This window comes from Bos indicus x Bos taurus, chromosome 4 (genome assembly GCF_003369695.1).
Source record: "Bos indicus x Bos taurus breed Angus x Brahman F1 hybrid chromosome 4, Bos_hybrid_MaternalHap_v2.0, whole genome shotgun sequence".
Lineage (NCBI taxonomy): Eukaryota > Metazoa > Chordata > Mammalia > Artiodactyla > Bovidae > Bos > Bos indicus x Bos taurus.
In genome coordinates, this window is record NC_040079.1 from 6,750,394 (window position 1) to 6,771,111 (window position 20,718).

The following is a 20,718-nucleotide window of genomic DNA, read 5'->3' on the forward strand; positions in this document are numbered from 1 at the left end:
GGTTCTCAAGGAAAGAATACTGAAGTAGTTTGCCATTCCCTTCTCCAGTGGACCACATCCGTCAGACCTCACCACCATGACCGGTTCATCTTGGGTGGCCCCACATGGCATGGCTTAGTTTCACTGAGTTAAGACAAGGCTGTGGTCCATGTGATCAGATTGGATAGTAGTTTCCAGTCCGGTCACTTCATGGCAAATAGATGGAGAAAAAGTGGAAACAGTGGAAGACTTTATTCTTTTTTGGCTCCAAAATCACTGCAGATGGTGATTGCAGTCATGAAATTAAAAGACCCTTACTCCTTGGAAGAAAAGTTATGACCAACCTAGACAGCATAAAAAAAGCAGAGACATTCTGTAAGGCTGATTACTTTGCCAACAAAGGTCCGTCTAGTCAAGGCTATGGTTTTTCCAGTAGTCATGTATGGATGTGAGAGTTGGACTGTGAAGAAAGCTGAGCACCAAAGAATTGATTCTTTTGAACTGTGGTTTTGGAGAAGACTCTTGAGAGTCCCTTGGACTGCAAGGATATCCAACCAGTCCATCCTAAAGGAAATCAGTCCTGAATGTTCATTGAAAGGACTGATGTTGAAGGTGAAACTCCAATACTTTGGCCACATGATGCAAAGAGCTGACTCATTTGAAAAGACCATGATGCTGGGAAAGATTGAAGGCAGGAGGAGAAGGGGATGATAGAGGATGAGATGGTTGGATGGCATCACCGACTCAGTGGACATGAGTTTGAGCAAACTCCGGGAGTTGGTGATGGACAGGGAGGTCTGGCATGCTGCAGTCCATGGGGTCCCAAAGAGTCAGACACGACTGAGTGATTGAACGAAACTAAACTGAACATTAGCCTCTCTGTATCTTTATATTCAGCATGGGATTTCCTTTAGACAGCATGAAGGTAGGCCTTACTTTTTTGTTCCATCTGTCTTATACTTGAAAAATGTAGATAATTTACATCTACTATGATTACTTCTATGGCTGTGTTTGGGGCTTCCCTGATGTTTCAGCGGGTAAAGAATCTGCCTGCCAATGCAGGAGACATGGATTTGATTCCTGGGCTGGGAAGATCCCCTGGAGAAGGAAATGGCAACACACTGCAGTGTTCTTGCCTGGAGAATCTCTTGGATAGAGGAGCCTAGTGGGCTACAGTCCATGGGGTCACAGAAAAGTTGGACACAACTTAGTGGCTAAACAACAACAACAACAACAACAGTTGTGTTTAAATTCATCATCTTGCTATTTGTTTCTGTTTGTCCCATCTAATTTGTTCTTTTTTCCCCCCTTTTCTCTACTTTTTTTCTGGGTAATTTTAAAATTTTTATTTCTACTATTGCTTTATTATCTGTACCTCATTTTATTATTTTAGCGGTTGTTTCATAATTGCAATACGCACCTTTAACTTATCACATCCTACCTTCAGAGAATATTATAAAACTACTTCACACTGGAAGTTTTTTAAAATTAATTTTTACTGGAGCATAGTTTCTTTACAGTATTGTGTTAGTTACTGTTGTGTGGGTGTACATGCTAAGTCACTTCAGTCATGTCCAACTCTTTGCCACCTATAGACTGTAGCCTGCCAGGCTCCTCTGTGTGTGGGATTCTCCAGGCAAGAGTACTGGAATGGGTTGCCATGCCCTCCTCCAGGGGATCCTCTAGACCCAAGAATCGAACCCATGGCTGAACAATCATCCATTGACAGGGGAATACTGGATCCCACCAAAAAAAAAAGGTACCCCACACCCAAGGGCAAAGGAAAAGCCCTGGAAAGATGGTAGGAGGGGCGAAATTGTGTTTAGACTCAAATCTCATACCCGCCAGAGATGCTTGGAGGGCTCAAACAAAACCTCATGCTCACCAGGACCCATAGACCCCACAGATACTGGGCCAGATCTCTGTTTGAGTCTCTTGTGGAAGTACAGGACAGCAATGGCCTGTCACAGGGACAGGGGTTCTGAGTGCAGCTACCTGAGCCTGTGGCATAAGCCCTCTTGGAGGAGATCACCATTAACCCTGCCATAGAGCCATGGAGCAGATGACCTGAAAACTGCAGAACAATTATACCAAAGAAATTCTCATGCTATTAAGAAAGTTCTAGGGCCCACAACAGATTTCTCAACCTGGGTATCTGGCAAAGGGACTGAGAACTCACAGAGAAGTTGACTTTGGAGGCCAGTGGGATTTGATTACAGAACTTACACAGGACTGGGGAAATAGACTCTTGGAGGGCACAAACAAAACCTTGTGTGCACCAGGATCCAGGAGAAAGGAGCAGTGACTCCACAAGAGACTAACCCAAACTTGCCTGTGAGTGTCCAGGAATCTCTGGCAGAGGCATGGGTCTGTGGTGGCCTGCTGCAGGGTCGGGGGCAATGAGTGTGGCAGTGTGTGCATGAGACCTTTTGAAGTAGGTCACCATTATCTTCACTACCTCCACCATAGTTTGCTCTCAAGTCAAATACAGGGAGGGAACACATCCCCACCCATCAACAGAAAATTGGATTAAAGATTTACTGAGCATGGCCTGCCCATCAGAACAAGACCTAGTTTCCACCCCCACAGTCAGTCTCTCCCATCAGGAAGCTTCCATAAACCTCTTATCCTTATCCCTCAGAGGGCAGAGAGAATGAAATCCACAACCACAGAAAACTAAATAAACTGATCACATGGACCACAGCCTTGTCTAACCCAATGAAACTATGAACCATGCCATGTAGGGCCACCCAAGATTGATGGGTCATGGTGGAGACATCTGAAAAAATGTGGTCCACTGGAGAAGGGAATGGCAAACCACTTCCATATTCATGACTTGAGAACCCTATAAACAGTATGAAAAAGCAAAAAGATATGACACTGAAAAATGAATTCCCCAGGTCAATAGGCACCCAATATGCTACTGGAGAAGAGTGGAGAAATAACTCCAGAAAGAATGAAGAGATGGGGCCAAAGTGAAAACAATGCCCAGTTGTGGGTGTGAATGATGGTGGAAGTAAAGTCCAATACCATAAAGAGCAATACTGCATAGGAACCTGGAATATTAGGTGTATGAATCAAGGTAAATTAGAAGTGGTCAAATAGGAGATGGCAAGAGTGAACATCAACATTTTAGGAGTGAGTGAACTAAAATGGACTGGAATAGGTGAATTTAACTCAGATGACCATTATATCTACTACTGTGGCCAAGAATCCCTTAGAAAAAATGGAGTAGCCCTCATAGTAGACAAAAGAGTCCAAAATGTGATACTTGGGTGCATTCTCAAAAATGACGGAACGATCTCTGACTTTCCAAGGCAAACCATTCAGTATCACAGTAATCTAAGTCTATGCCCCAACCACTAATGCTGAAGAAGCTGAAGTTGAACGGTTCTATGAAGACCTACAAGACCTTCTAGAACTAACACACAAAAAAGATGTCCTTTTCATTGAGGGGACTGAAATGCAAAAGTAGGAAGTCAAGAAACACCTGGAGTAACAGGCAAATTTAGTCTTGGAGTACAGAACGAAGCAGGGCAAAGGCTAACAGAATTTTGACAAGAGAATGCATAGATCATAGCAAACACCATCTTCCAACAACACAAGAGAAGACTCTACACATGGACATCACCAGATGGTCAATATCAAAATCAGCTGGATTATATTTTTTGCAGCCAAATATGAAGAATCTCTATACAGACAGCAAAAACAAGACTGGGAGCTGACTGTGGCTCAGATAATGAACTCCTTATTGAAAAATTTTGACTTAAGTTGAAGAAAGTGGAGAAAACCACTAGACCATTCACGTATGACCTAAATTAAATTCCTTACGATTATACAGTGGAAGTGACAAATAGATTCAAGGGATTAGATTTAATAGAAGTATGGATGAAGGTTGGTGACATTGTACAGGAGACAGTGATCAAGACCATCCCCAAGAAAAAGAAATGCAAAAAGGCAGAATGGTTGTCTGAGGAGGCTTTACAAATAGCTGAGAAAAGAAGAGAAGTGAAAGGCAAATGAGAAAAGGAAAGATATACCTATTTGAATGCAGAGTTCCAAAGAATAGCAAGGAGAGATAAGAAAGCCTTCCTCGGTGATCAGTGCAAAGAAATAGAGGAAAAGAGTAGAATGGGAAAGACTAGAAATCTCTTCAAGAAAATTAGAGATACCAAGGGAATATTTCATGCAAAGATGAGCTCAATAAAGAACAGAAATGTTATGGACCTAACAGAAACAAAAGATATTAAGAAGACTTGGCAAGAATACACAGAACTATATAAAAAAGATCTTCATGACCTAGATAGCCATGATGATGTGATCACTCACCTAGAGCCAGACATCCTGGAATAAGAAGTCAAGTGGGCCTTAGAAAGCATCACTATGAACCAAGCTAGTGGAGGTGATGGAATTCCCATTGAGCTATTTGAAATTCTAAAAGATGATGCTGTGAAAGTGTTACACTCAATATGCCAGCAAATTTGGAAAACTCAGCGGTGGCCACAGGACTGGAAAAGGTCAGTTTTCATTCCAACCCCAAAGAAAGGCAATGCCAAAAAATGCTCAAACTACCACACAATTGCACTCATCTCACACGCTAGCAAAGTAATGCTCAAGATTCTCCAAGCCAGGCTTCAACAGTACATGAACTGTGAACTTCCAGATGTTCAGGCTCGTTTTAGAAAAGGCAGAGGAACCAGAGATCAAATTGCCTATATCTGCTGGGTCATAGAAAAAGCCAGAGAATTCCAGAAAAGCATCTACTTCTGCTTCATTGACTATGCTAAATCCTTTGACTGTATAGATCCGAACAAACCATGGAAAATTCTTCAAGAGATGGGAGTCCCAGATCACCTTACCTGCCTCCTGAGAACTCTGTATGCTGGTCAAGAAGCAATAGTTAGAACTGGACATGGAACAATAGACTGGTTCCAAATTGGGAAAGGAGTACATCAAGGCTGTGTATTTTCATTCTGCTTATTTAACTTATATGGTGAGTTTATCACAAGAAATGTTGGGCTGGAAGAAGCACAAGCTGGAATCAAGATTTCTGGGAGAAATATCAGTAACCCTAGATATGCAAATGACACAATCCTCATGGTAGAAAGCGAAGAGGAACTAAAGAGCCTCTTGATGAAAGTGAAAGAGGAGAGTGAGAAAGCTGGGTTAAACCTCACCATTCAAAAAACAAAGATCATGGCATCCAGTCCCATTACTTCATGGCAAATAGATGGGGAAACAATGGAAACAGTGACATACTTTCTTTTCTTGGACTCCAAAGTCACTGCAGATGGTGACTGAAGCCATGAAATTAAAAGATGCTTGCTCCTTGAAAGAAAAGCTATGAGCAACCTAGATAGCATATTAAAAAGCAGAGCCATTACTTTGCCGAAAAAGGTCCATCTAGTGAAAGCTATGGTTTTTCTAGTAGTCATGTATGGATGTGAGAGTTGGACTGTACAGAAAACCGAGAGCTGAAGAATTGATGCTTTTGAACTGTTGTGTTGGACAAGACTCTTGAGAGTCCCTTGGACTGCAAGGTGATCAAACCAGTCAGTCCTAAAGGAAATCAGTCCTGAATATTCATTGGAAGGACTGATGCTGAAGCTGAAACTCTAATCCTTTGGCCACCTGATGTGAAGAACTGACTCATTGGAACAGATCCTGATGCTGGAAAAGATTGAAGATGGGAGGAGAAGTGGATGACAGAGGATGAGATGGTTGGATGGCATCACCAACTCATGGACATGAGTTTGAGTAAGCTCTGTGAGTTGCTGATGGACAGAGAAGCCTGGCGTGCTGCAGTCCATGGGGTCACAAAGAGTCAGATGCGACTGAACGACTGAACTGAATTGAACTGAATGGAGCTTGAAAGGGCTTCCCTGATAGCACAGTTGGTAGAATCCACCTGGAATGCAGGAGACTCTGGTTCGATTCCTAGGTTGGGAAGTTCCACTGGAGAAGGGATAGGCTACCTACCCCAGTATTCTTGGGTTTCCCTGGTGGCTCAGCTAGTAAAGAATCCGCTGGCAATGTGGGAGACCTGGGTTCGATCCTGGGGTTGGGAAGATCCCCTGGAGAAGGGAAAGGCTACCCACTCCAGTATTCTTGCCTGGAGAATTCCATGGACTGTATAGTACATGTCGTCCCAAAGAGTGGGATATGACTGAACAACTTTCACTTTCACTATGGAGCTTAAAATAAAGACATTTATTACCTCCTAGTTCTGGGAGTTCAAACTCAAGATGCTGGCAGAGCCGTGCTCTCTGAAGAGTCTTAGGGAGGCTGCTTTCTGGCCTCTTCCAGGCTTCTGGGGCTGCCGGCAATCCTCAGCTTCTAGACGCATCACTGCAACCTCTTTCCTCTTGCATTTCACTATAAGCAGAAGGAGGAACCAGGCTGCACCTTCCACACTTTGCTTGGAAATCACTTCAGCTAAATGGTCAGGTTCATCAGTTACAAGTTCTACTTTCCACCCAACAGTAAAACAGGCAGTATCCCAAGGAAACAGCGAGCCATGTGTCTGACTTACTTCTTTCCTGAAGCGCCCTGTGATCTCTCACAGCTCCCAGGAGAGATGATCAGACACTGTGTCTGGCTTTCCGGGCAAGATTTAAGTCATTTACTATAACCCCAAACAACAAGTGTAATTTTGGGAAATTTTGCTGTGACTGCAGGCACATGGAGGAAAAGCTTCCAACCTGGAAAACCTAAACATTATGGGCAATATTTCTGTCTCTTTAAAAAAAAAAAAAAAGTGTCTTCACTAACCACACCCAATTTGCTTCCTGGCTCTGAGGTCTCAGATGCAGCAGTTAAAGCAAAAACAGGGGCTCAAACAGCTCTCTGGAAGAAACCGGACAGCTCATCAAATCCTTCAAAAGCAGGTGAGTCTGGCTGAGAAGAGGTTCCAGAGCACAGAGCTGTAGGGGCAGTAGGATATCTGGAGTTGGAGAGGGCGTGGATTCTGGCCTGAGAAGGGGCCACGTGCTGTGCAAGCAACTCCACCGAGAGGATGCTGCCAGAGCGGGAGTGGTGGAGGGTAGGGAGGGGAGTAATGGTGTTTGTTAGCATAATATCCACGCATCTCATTTTAACATGACAAACTTGCTGAATACTACACCTTCCATCCAGTTGTTGTTGGGATAGACATTGAGTACACTTGATAACCCAGACATGTCTCTTAAGAGGAAATGCGTTCCCAAGGCGGGTCTTTAGAGCTGGAAGGCAAATAGAGGCCACTTAGTCCTAATCTCTCTTTTTTAAAATTTAGTTTCTATTTTATATTGCAGTATAGTTGATTGTAAATCAACTACTTTTTTGGGGGTAAATGGTATTTGAAGACTGAAATCTGGCACTAAGAGTGCTTGTTGCTACTTGGCTCATTGTTTTTATGCCTTTTCAATGAAGTTCAAAACTATACAAACATACACAACCAAGAATAGGATTCCTGAAAATAATTTTTTGCAGGTCTTTCTGCGGGGAGAGTAGTGGGAGAAATTAAATACATCCCACTGGGGATGGACAAAGAAATGACCGCTTTGTCAGGTCTCTTGGAACGATTTTTTGTGTGGCTCATTCACAACACAAAATACAATTAGGCTCGTTTGCTTCATTTGCTTTTGATTTTCACTAGTATTTTGAAACATAACTTTTCTGTATAATTGTTTAAACTATTTATATGGCTTTAAGATCAAATCTGTGAAATGTAAGTATATCCCAACAAGTCTAGTTCCCAGCATCTATCCCCGTGCCCTCCTTCCTCTTTTTCCCATCCCCATCTAAGTAACTTATTATTTGTTTAGTTTTCAGATTATTCTGCCATTGCTTGTACAGATGAATGAAAAACACATATATTACATTTATACATGTAGGTCACATTCCTCCTTGTTAGAGAAATGCTCATAAACTGTACATTATTTTCTTCACTTTGCTTTTTTTTTGCTTAATCATGTATTCTACAGATGTCTCCATACTGGGATATAGAGATATACTTCATTCCTTCTTACAGTTGGCTAGTACTTCACTGTGTGAATATACTTTAGTTAATTCAATCAGGTCCCTAATGATGGTCATTTGATAAGTTTTTGGTCTTTTGAGGTTTCAAACAGTGGTGCAGTTAACAGCCTTCTGCATAATTTTCTTCTTCTTCTTCTTCTTTTTTTTTTATCGGTGTACCTTTGGGATAAGTCCTAAAACTGTGATTGATAATCAAAGAGTAAATGCTTAGGTACCGTTGCAATTTCTTGCTAACTTCTCCTCTGGTTCTTTTAGACTGTTTTTCTCTTCCCAATAGTCATGCAGGAGAGGACCTGTCTTCCTTAATCTTTTTGTTTTTAAATAGTTATCTATCTATTTGCCTGCATTGGGTCTTAGTTGCAGCATGCGGGATCTTTGTTGCCTCTTGTGGGATCTTTCCTTGGGACACACGGACTCTCTGGTTGTGGTGTGATTAGCTGCTCCATGGCATGTGGGATCTTAGTTCCCCAACCAGGGGTAGAACCTTCATCCTCAGCATTTCAAGGCGGATTCTTAACCACTGGACCATCAGGGAGTCCCTCCCCTATACCGTTTACCTATAGATTATGCCAACAAAGTTGAATTTTGCCAAACCTGTATGTGAGAAATAGTGTCATAGTATTACTTTAATTAATTAATTAATTTAATGGTTTTTTATGTTTTGATATGTTTTTCTATGAGTGAATGTTAATATCTTTTCATATATTCAAAGGATTTTTACATTTTTTCATGAACTTGTTCATTCATATCTCTTATCTCATTTTCTATTGAGTTATTGGTCTTTTGTTTCTCTACTTTTAGATATTGTTTGTTTTCTAAAATATTTTTATTGAAGTATAGTCAATTTACTATAATTGCAGCAAAGTGATTTAGTTTTATATATATGTATACATTTCTGGTTCTTTTCCATTATAGTTATTACAAGATTTTTAATATAGTTCCCTTTTCAGTTCAGTTCAGTCACTCAGTTGTGTCTGACTCTTTGTGACCCCATGAATTGCAGCACGCCAGGCCTCCCTGTCCATCACCAACTCCCGCAGTTCACTCAAACTCATGTCCATGGAGTCAGTGATGCCATCCAGCCATCTCATCCTCTGTCGTCCCCTTCTCCTCCTGCCCCCAGTCCCTCCCAGCATCAGGGTCTTTCCCAATGAGTGAACTCTTCGCATGAGGTGGCCAAAGTATTGGAGTTTCAGCTTTAGCATCAGTCCTTCCACAGACACCCAGGACTGATCTCCTTTAGAATGGACTGGTTGGATAGTTCCTTTTTACTATACAGTAAATCCTTGTTACTTATGTATTTGATATATAGTGGTGAGTGAAAGTCACTCAGTCGTGTCTGACTCATTGTGACCCCATGAACTGCAGCACGCCAGGCTTCCCTGTCCATCACCAACTTCCGGAGTCTACCCAAACCCATGTCCATCCAGTCAGTGATGCCATCCAGCCATCTTATTCTCTGTCATCCCCTTCTCCTCTGGCTCTCAATCTTTCCCAGCATCAGGGTCTTTTCAAATGAGTTAGCTCTTTGCATCAGGTGGCCAAAGTATTGGAGTTTCAGCTTCAACATCAGTCCTTCAGATGAACACCTAAGACTGATCTCCTTTAGGATGGACTGGTTGGATCTCTTTGCAGTCCAAGGGATTCTCAATAGTCTTCTCCAACACCACAGTTCAAAAGCATCAATTCTTCAGTGCTCAGCTTTCTTTATAGTCCAACTCTTACATCCATACATGACCACTGGAAAAACCGTAGCCTTGACTAGACAGACCTTTGTCGGCAAAGTAATGTCTCTGCTTTTTAATATGCTGTCTAGGTTGGTCATAACTTTCCTTCCAAGGAGTAAGCGTCTTTTAATTTCATGGCTGCAGTCACCATCTGCAGTGATTTTGGAGCCCAGAAATAAAGTCAGCCGTGGTCTCCACTGTTTCCCCATCTATTTCTCATGAAGTGATGGGACCAGATGCCATGATCTTCGTTTTCTGAATGTTGAGCTTTAAGCCAACTTTTTCACTCTCCTCTTTCACTTTCATCAAGAGGCTCTTTAGTTCTTCTTCACTTTCTGCCATAAGGGTGGTATCATCTGCATATCTGAGGTTATTGATATTTCTCCCAGCAATCTTGATTCCAGCTTGTGCTTCTTCTAGCCCAGCATTTCTCACGATGTACTCTGCATATAAGTTAAATAAGCAGGGTGACAATACACAGCCTTGACATACTCCTTTTCTTATTTGGAACCAGTCTGTTGTTCCACATCCAGTTCTAACTGTTGCTTCCTGACCTGCATACCGATTTCTCAAAAGGCAGATCAGGTGGTCTGATATTCCCATCTCTTTCAGAATTTTCCACAGTTGATTGTGATCCACACAGTCAAAGGCTTTGGCATAGTCAATAAAGCAGAAATAGATGTTTTTCTGGAACTCTCTTGCTTCTTCCATGAACCAGTGGATGTTGGCAATTTGATCTCTGGTTCCTCTGCTTTTTCTAAAACCAGCTTGAACATCTGGAAGTTCACAGTTCGTGTATTGCTGAAGCCTGGCTTGGAGAATTTTGAGCATTACTTTACTAGCGTGTGAGATGAGTGCAATTGTGCGGTAGTTTGAGCATTCTTTGGCATTGCCTTTCTTTGGGATTGGAATGAAAACTGACCTTTTCCAGTCCTGTGGCCACTGTTGAGGTTTCCAAATTTGCTTGCATATTGAGTGCATCACTTTCACAGTGTCATCTTTCAGGATCTGAAATAGCTCAACTGGAATTCCATCACCTCCACTAGCTTTGTAGTGATGCTTTCTAAGGCCCACTTGACTTCATATTCCAGGATATCTGGCTCCAGGTGAGTGATCACACCATCGTGATTATCTGGGTCATGAAGAACTTTTTTGTGCAATTCTTCTGTAATCCATGGAATTTTCCAGGCCAGAATACTAGAGTGGGTAGCCTTTCCCTTCTCTAGGGGATCTTCCTAACCCACGGATAGATCCCAGGTCTCCCACATTGCAGGCGGATTCTTATCCGCTGAGCCACAAGGAATATATAGTGGTATGTATCCATAAATTTGATACTCTTAATTTATCCCTTTTCCCAGTACCCTTGCCTGGAGAATCCCATGGACAGAGGAGCCTGATAGGCTTTAGTCCATGGGGTCATTGAGAGTCAGACACGACTGAGCAGCTTCACTTTCACTTTTCACTTTCATGCTTTAGAGAAGGACATGGCAACCCACTCCAGTGTTCTTGCCAGGAGGATCCCAGGGATGGGGGAGCCTGGTGGACTGCTGTTTATGCGGTCGCACAGAGTCAGACACGACTGAAGTGACTTAGCAGCAGCAGCTGACTTTGCTATTTGGTAATCATAAGTTTGTTTTCTGTGTTAGTGAGTCTGTTCCTGTTTTGTAAATAAGGTAATTTATTTTTTTAGATTCCACATATAAATTGTACCATATAATATTTGTTTTTTTCTGACTGACTTACTTCACTTAATGTGAAAACATCTCGTTTTATCCATGTTGCTGCAAATGGCATTATTTCATTCTCTTTTATGGCTGAGTAATATACGATTGTACATACAAACCAGAGTTCTTTACACATTCATCTGTAGACGAACAATTAGTTTGTTTGCACGTCTGGGCTATTGTAAATAGTGCTGCATGTATCTTTTCAAATTAGAGCTTTATCTGGATAATATGCCCAGGAGTTGGATTGCTGGATCATATGGCAACTCTATTTCTAAATTCTTGAGGATCTTCCATACTGTTCTTCATAGAGGCTATACCAATTTATGTATCCACCAACAGTGGAGGAGGATTCCCTTTTCTTCACACTCTCTTCAGCATTATTTGTAGACTTTCTGATGGTGGCAATTCTGACTGCTGTGAGGTGATACACCAAGGTATTTTTGACTGCATTTCCTGAGTAGTTACTAATGCTGAGCATCTTTTAATGTGCTTATTGACCACTTGTACATATATTATTTGTATAAAAGGGAAATGACCCTTCTTTTATAAAAGTAGGAAAATTTTTTCCTCTGGTTTGACATTTGTGTTTTAATTTGTATATTCCCACAATATCTGTTTGATTTTTATGTAATCAAATTTAGGAGTCTCTTTCCTTACTCTAGACTTCCCTGTGGCTCAGCTCATAAAGAATCCACCTCCAACGTGGGATTGGGTTCAATCCCTGGGTTGGGAAGATAACCTGGAGAAGGGAAAGGCTACCCACTCCAGTATTCTGGCGTGGAAAATTCCATGGGTGGTATAGTCCATGGGATCACAAAGTGTGGTACATGACTAAGTGATTTTCACACAACCTTACTCTATTCCAAATCTTATAAATATTTTACCTATACCTAGGTTACAAAGATTTACTCATGTTTCTTCTATTATTTATATGGATTAAATTTTTCTACATTTAAATTTCTAATCTATTTGGAAGTTGAACAGCAAGAAGAAATGGACACAGTTTTATTTTTTCTATATGGTTGTCTCAATGTTCCTTATTAGTCCATCTTTCTTTGCATTGATGTGAGATGCTACCTTACTGAATATAAATGTAGCATAATGTAAATGATTTGAATATAATTGAATATTGTGTGATCAACTTGGCCTATATTTGAATTTTCTGTTTTTGTTTCACTGTTCTGTCTATCCATGCATCAATATCATACTGCTTTAATTATAGAAACTGTTATATTCTACTATCTGGCAAAGCTAGTCTTACCTCATTTTTTTTTTTTTTTTTTTGGCTTGTTTGCCCAGGCTAATTATTTTTCCTTCATCCAAATAAATTTTATAATCAACTGTTTTAGTTGCTGAGTTCCCTAGGTGGCTCAATGGCAAAGAATCCACCTGCCAATGCAGGAGGCTCGGGTTTGATCCCTGGATCTGTAAGATCCTCTGGAGAAGAAAATGACAAACCACTCTAGTATTCTTGCCTGGGTAATGCCACGGACAGAGGAGCCAGGCAGGCTATAAAAAATGGGGTCACAAAAGAGTTTGACACAACTTAGTGCCCAAAAAACAATCTTAGTTGCATGGAAAAAAAAGTGATAACAAAATTTTTAATTTTATATATACATACAATCGTGTTAAAGAAGAATCAATTAATTTAAATTTGATGAACTTCTTTAAACATGAATCAGGATTGAATTTGGCCAAATGACTCTTCTGCACCTACTTTTCTTCTTAATCTCTTGATGGGATGTATTGTACAATGAAAATCCTCATGTTGAATCACCCTAGTATATTTGACAATCGTACTTACTCATGTGATGCTGCTTTTCGCATCTAATAATGTATTTAGGACTTTTGTATCAATATTTACACATGAGACATGTCTATAGCTTTATTTATTGTGAAATCTTTGTTAGCTTTGAAATCAACATTACACTTGCTTCATAAAAAAAACTGAAAATTTTCCTTTATTGCTATGTGATCAGGAATAGTTTGAGTAGCACTGAGATTATCAGGTCTTTAAAGGTTTCAGTGAGTTCCCTATGAAACTATCAGGACCTGACATTTTTGTGGAGATACTCTTAACTACTTGGTTATTTCTTCAATAACAATTGAACTGTTTAAATTTTCTGTCGCTACCGGGGTCAATATGCATAAGCAAATATTAGAAACTATCAGTGAGGAAAAGAAGAAGAAGAAGAAGAAGAAGAAGAAGAAGAAGAAAGAGATGGAAAAGGTTCCTACTTACCTAAATTGACCCTTTCCCCCCTCCCTCCTTTTCTTAGGTGGTGTGGGTGCCTGCGCGCCAGAGTCTCTTGATATAAACATGGCTGCCATTCCAAACAGCACTCTGAGGATCGTGCTGGTCGGGAAGACCGGAAGTGGGAAAAGTGCAACTGCAAACACCATCCTCGGGGAAAAAGTATTCAAGTCTAGGATTGCTGCGGAAGCTGTTACCAAAACTTGTCAGAAAGCGGTCCGGGAATGGAAGGGGAGAGAGCTTCTTGTTGTTGACACCCCAGGGCTCTTTGACACCAAGGACAGCCTGAACACCACCTGCAGGGAAATCAGCCAATGTGTCCTCGCCTCCTGTCCCGGGCCTCACGCCATCGTCTTGGTCCTGAGGCTGGGCCGTTACACACAGGAAGAGCAGCAAACCGTGGCGTTGGTCAAGAATCTGTTTGGGAAAGCAGCCATGAAGTATATGATCATCTTATTCACTCGCAGAGATGAACTGGAGGACCAGAGCCTGAGCGACTTTTTGAAGTATGCAGATGTAAACCTACGAAGCCTCCTCCAGGAATGTGGAGACCGCTGCTGTGCCATCAGTAACAGCATGAACACAGAGCAGGCTGAGAAGGAAGCTCAGGTGCAGGAGCTGGTGGAGCTGATAGACAAGATGGTGCAGAACAACCAAGGGGCTTACTTTTCTGACCCCATTTACAAGGACATAGACCAAAAGCTGAGACAGCAGGAGGAACACTTGAAGAAAGTCTATGTTGATGAATTACAAAACAAAATTAAACTAGTAGAAAAGGAATATGCCCATAAACAACCAGCAGAAAAGGAGAAACAAATAATGTTGCTAATGCAGAAGCATGAGGAACGAATGAAAAATATAAGGGGAGAAGCTGAGATGAATATATTTCAAGTTGCATTCAACATGATTAGAAATACACTTTCACACATATGGCACATGTTCTGGTAGTACAAAGTTTATTTTTACTCCTCATTTTACTATAACTTGTTAATACGGTAGTTTATAGTTTCCAAGGATGGTTAAAACAATATTTTCTGACTTCTTACAATCTGACTTCCTCTTATGATCTCTCTCCCTTGCACTATGCGTCTATGTCCCTAACCTTGAAATTGGAGGGATTTTGTGACTGCTTTGAGAAATAGTAGGTGGTTGAAGGAACACCATATGACTTCTAAGATTAGATAGGGAAAATGCCTCCTTGCTCTTCCACATTGGTTACCCTTGGAATTTGCCCACCCTGTTGTGAGGAAGCCTGAGTAGAAGCCCAAGTCGCCCCCATGAAGAGAACCTGAAGTCACTGCTGCACTCCCCTGGCTGATATTTCATCTGCCATCTAGAATCAGCTTGATGGCCTTGCAAGTGAGGCAACATAGAGTGGATTCTTCAGCTGCCAACTGATGAAACTGCAAAAAGCAAGGATGAGCCATCCCCACGGGGTCCTACCCAAATTGCAGATTCATGAGAAAAATAAATGATTGCTATTCTTTTAAACCACTATGTTTTGGGATGATTTGTTATGCAGTGAGGACTGCATGCAAGCAGGCTAAGTTGTTTCAATCCTGTCCTACTCTTTGCAACCCTATGGACTGTAGCCCACCAGGCTCCTCTGTCCGTGGGATTCTCCAGGCAAGAATATTGGAGTGGGTTGCCATGCCACCTTCCAGGGGATCTTCCTGAACCAGGGGTCAAACCCACATCACTTACATCTCACACATTGATAGGGGGATTCTTTACCACTAGCATCATCTGGGAAACCCATGCAGTAAGAGTTAACCAGAATTAAATAACTTTCCAGCTCATTCCCCAGCACTCCTGGTTCCCACCTGTCCTTCCACACAATGCCAATAAATTTAAGAGTTTATGAAATTGACATAACCAGGTAATGATCCATTTTGTAGAGTTCAAAGATTCAATTTGGGAAAATTCCAATGAGAAACCTTGCCTATGTTAAGTGTAGGCTCCACTGATGTAATAATTGATGTATTATTTGAATCCACACCTATGAGAACTTTGTTTGTGAAGCATGGGCTTCTCTGGCACCATTATTCTATGGTTCATGGAGATGTGGAAGTTGGCAAATTCTCTTGTTTTATTCTCTCCTCTTTTTGCTATTAAATGTATCTCTTTTTTTGCTATCAATGCCATCTAAGTATAGTACAGATTAACATGACTGTTATTCTATACATAAATATTTTATATGTCATTTTATTTAAATTAATTATTATAACAACCTTATAGAAAAGATGACAGTGAGTCTCAGGATTATAAGTAATTTGACTAGAGCCATCTGAATTCTTGCCTAGAGATCAATAGAGCTGAATTTTGATTCATATCTGCTGGCTTTTAAAGTTAAAGCTCTTTCAAAGGCACTAGTTCGATCTTTTTAGACATCTTAATTTTTTTAATTGGAAGAAATTGCTCTCCAGTATTATGTTGGTTCCTTCCATATTTCAACATGAATCAGTGATAGGTACACATATGTCCCCTCCCTCTTGAACCCCCTTTCCACCCCTGTTGGTTGTCACAGAGCACAACCTAGGGATTTGAGATCTCTGCATCAAACAGCACATTTGCTAATGGAAAGTTAATTGACAGGAGCTCTCCCAAAGGCCTCCATATAAACACTAAGACCCAGGCCCACCCAAAGACCTGAAACCTCCAGTCCTGGACACTTCATGCCAAACCATTTGCAAAACAGAAACACAACCCTGACCAGGAGCAGAAGGACTGCCCAAAGCCATATTGTTGGGGTCCAGCCCAGGTGGATCCAGGGAAATTCGAAGGAGAGATGGCATTGGTGAATACACTGGCTTTAATTAAATATTAATTAGAGATATAAAGAGTAATAGAATGAGGATAGCTCAGCAGGAAAATTCAGGGAGAAAAGAGGCTGAGTAGCTTGGTTTACACGGGAAACCAGTAAGACTTCAAGACAAGAAGCTTGCACCACTTACGTAGGCCGCAGGCGTCCTTCTGTTCTCCCAAAGGAGAGGAGACACTGAGGCCTCCCCGGTCAGATCTTAGAAGCCCAGGCAAAATTAGTAAGCTTGGCGGGCTCTGCGCTCCAGATGGAAACTCAACCAGAGTTTGAGAGAGAGAATGACATGGGGAGACCAGTCTTTCGAGGAACTGATCCCATTTTTTATTTTTCCAGGGCCTGTTTTTATACACTGAGATGTTATACAAAAGTCACGCAGGGTCAGCAGTCCTGACTTTTATTAAAGTCAGGTGCTTCATACAAATGTATACAGAGGTCCTAGGGGTGTTACATCATCTTCTGGCCAGGGGGCCTGCTGACAATTTATGATCCTCTCCTTGTGACAGCGGTCAGTGAACCAGAACACTTATTTCTCCAGGGGTGATTATTCTTAAAACAGATGCCACCTTCCGAAGGTACCAGATAAAGTTACATTCCTATAGGGTGAGGGTGTAGTGGGTTTTAATTAAGAAAAGAATTTACTTAGCTTAAGGTCCAACGTGATTAATATCAAAGGTTAATACTTTTTTCTTCTGTATATTCATTAATGTGTATAAGGGCAGGGGATGTGGAGACTTAGCAGCAAACATTGGCTCAACAAATGAAAAACCCTTCACCAATACAATTTCTAATCAGCCCACTATACTTACACTAAGAGTTTTCTAACTTCTCTAAAGAACCTATTTTTAGAAGGTTTAAAGCATCTCATGCCTCTCATGGTTGGGAGGCTGTGAGCAATCACATGTGGCCGGACAAGCCTGTCAGGCAGGCTAGAGAACCTTCAGAGGAGTTTGTAGGTTGAAACACTCCTATCACGCCCAGGAATTACTATTAACTGGAGCTGTAAGTTAACTCTTTTTCTGAAAGAGTTGGTGGGGGACAGCCCCTCGTCAAGTCAGAGGTGTAGGTGAGAGCACAAAGTAGTAAAGTAGGCAGACTCTGGTTATGGGGGTAGATGCTCGAGAATTTCCAGGGAGACTCCTGAGCCTCGATCCCGCCTTTGTGTATGTTGAGCCTCCTTCCTCATGACCTTTGCCACGGGCAGAGCACCTCTTGCTGGCCCCCAACACCATATCAAGCCCATAGACACCCGAACACACACTGCTAGACACAGCACTGCCTTTCAGAGAGACAAAGTCCAGTTCCATCCACCAGAGCAGAGGCACAAGTCCTTCAAACTAGGAAACTTTCACAAGACACTGGTCCAACCCCACCAATGGGCTCTCTCCCTCTTTTAAAGTACTGTCCAAACTTCAAGTGCTCCTAACTGTAAAATAAAAACCTCTTTTCTATCAAATAGTTTTCGTTTGCCCCTGCACATCCACACTTCACCCCCCCTCTCCCCTTCAGTCTAACTCATTGCCTGGGAGACTGATCTGCATGGACTACATCAGTGGGATCTCTTGCTATCGGTCCTCTGCTTGGTTTCTGCCAAAGGAAATCCAAGCAGGAGATCTCTTGAAGGTAGAAAAGCAAGATCAGTATATCTGTTCTCATGCCTCTCTCCCTTCAGGGTCATCTCTGAGTAGTTGCTACCCTACTTTGAAGGTTATAGCTCCTCTTCTTGAGATCTCTCCACCCAACTCTCCTTCTGGATTCCGCCTTTTGTTCACCACTTAGGTTACTGATACAATTTCCTCACTATTACTGGACCTCTCCCTTGTCGTTTCCAAACCTTGTATCCATCTCTCATAGGAAGCCTCTTCACTAGACTCAGCTTCAAGTATATCACTATAGACCATCTTATTTTCTGCTAGAATCCTGGTGGATACCTCTTATGATACCTACTTCTTTTTCTATTTGAAAGCATTCCCTGATTTTTATTGTTTTTGTTTTCAATACCCTGACAGCAGGAAAGTCTCACGTGACTGTTGAAATCTCTGGGAAAATTTTACCCACGTAGACTATGACATTGGCAGTGAGCACATTAAAGGTTCTCTCTTGCTAAAATCATTACAAAATTTCAGTGATAGAGAGATGAGTTTATATTAAAATAAATATGGCAGATAACTCAAACTCAAATATCTGGAATTTTACAGCTGTCCTTTGTTTTGTCTGTGAAAGTGACAGAGTGTTTACTGCATCCATGAAACTTAAGGACACAGGGATTGGAGATTAAATCTCGAGAAAATAACATCTCAAATACCTGCTCATTCTAAGGTTCATCACAAATACTATGAATGGAGTAAGACAACATGGAAGAAAAGTCTGTTGTGAGAAACATTCATAGTATATGTGAAATAACACTGTGGGCCCCAACTGCTATTTGCTATAAAAGAATCTTATGTTTATAGTTAGTTCCTTGTGAGTGATTCATCAGTGCTACATTATCTCTAGAGAGTGAACAATCATGCACTGCCCAGACATATTTCCTTTATAAACCATTTGGATGATATTTTCTCTCAGGGATTTGCAGAAGCATTATGAAGTCAGTTAGCTTGTGTGTTTCTAGGCTTGTGTTAGGACCTAATGAAGATGCAACTTAAAGGAGTTGATTTCTTTTCTCTCAAACCTATGTTCTATTATTGAAGGTAAAACATACTCAGAAGAAAAATGAGTAATTGAAGTGAATCATATAGGTATCATCTTTTCCTTGATGCATGAATTCTTGACCATTAGATTATCTTCACTTTCATCATATCCCAGTTTTCTCTGAAGGTGGTTCTGAACCCTGAGGTCTCAGGAAGTTCCCGCAGTCACTGTGTGTACTATTCCTATGGTTGAAATATGCCACAGCCATGATCTGTAGTTGGGGAAAGTAGGATTCATAGGAGAAGACTTGAGGAAGAATTCCAGGTTTGAGGTCTACTCTGAAGGATGTATAGGATGTGTGCATGTGGATGATGGGATGATAAACCCCTTTCTTTGCAGAAAGAGGAAAGTTAGGGTCTGGAGGTGAGACCATCAGGGTAGACTCAGAAGTGACAGCCTTCAATTAGGTTTGTGACAAGGTGAGTATCAGAGTCAAAGGGAGGGTCTGACATTAAAATTTTGAACTGAAGGTTATGTGAGAGGCTTAGGGTGAATGTGGCAGGATAATAACAATAAATATTCATTTCAACTGACTCAGTACTGACAATATCCCCACATTCCAGTCTTACATACTAAAAGATTTGTGTATATTGTCACCCTGCTTATTTAACTTATATGCAGAGTACATCATGAGAAACGCTGGACTGGAAGAAGCACAAGCTGGAATCAAGATTGCTGGGAGAGATATCAATAACCTCAGATATGCAGATGACACCACCCTTATGGCAGAAAGTGAAGAGGAACTAAAAAGTCTTTTGATGAAAGTGAAAGTGGAGAGTGAGAAAGTTGGCTTAAAGCTCAACATTCAGAAAACAAAGATCATGGCATCCAGTCCCATCACTTCATGGGAAATGGATGGGGAAACAGTGGAAACAGTGTCAGACTTTATTTTTCTGGGTTCCAAAATCTCTACAGAAGGTGACTGCAGCCATGAAATTAAAAGACGCTTACTCCTTGGAAGGAAAGTTATGACCAACCTAGAAAGCATATTCAAAAGCAGAGATATTACTTTGCCAACAAAGGTTTGTCTAGTCAAGGCTATGATTTTTCCTGTGGTCATGTATGGATGTGAGAGTTGGACTGTGAAGAAGCCTGAGTGCCAAAGAATTGATGCTTTTGAACTGTGGTGTTGGAGAAGACTCTTGAGAGTCCCTTGGACTGCAAGGAGATCCAACCAGTCCATTCTGAAGGAGATCAGCCCTGGGATTTATTTGGAAGGAATGATGCTAAAACTGAAACTCCAGTACTTTGGACTCTGATGCTGGGAGGGATTGGGGGCAGGAGGAGAAGGGGACGACAGAGGATGAGATGGCTGGATGGCATCACTGACTCGATGGACGTGAGTCTGAGTGAACTCTGGGACTTGGTGATGGACAGGGAGGCTTGGCGTGCTGGGATTCATGGGGTCGCAAAGAGTCGGACACGACTGAGTGGAAGCAGGTGGTGATCAGTTCTGTGAGGTGTAGTTGTTCAAATAATTCAGTAGATATTCGAAGAGTTCAA

General features: G+C 41.5%; 1 protein-coding gene across 1 annotated transcript; it reads left to right on the plus strand.

Moving 5' to 3' along the window:
* Positions 1 to 6,766: 6,766 nt before the first annotated feature.
* On the plus strand, positions 6,767 to 15,200 carry LOC113891019 (GTPase IMAP family member 7-like). Its single transcript, XM_027538640.1, has 2 exons — positions 6,767 to 6,866; positions 13,732 to 15,200. The coding sequence occupies exon 2, from the start codon at positions 13,773 to 13,775 to the stop codon at positions 14,652 to 14,654; it is 882 nt and encodes a 293-aa protein (XP_027394441.1). The 5' UTR covers positions 6,767 to 6,866; positions 13,732 to 13,772; the 3' UTR covers positions 14,655 to 15,200.
* Positions 15,201 to 20,718: the final 5,518 nt, after the last annotated feature.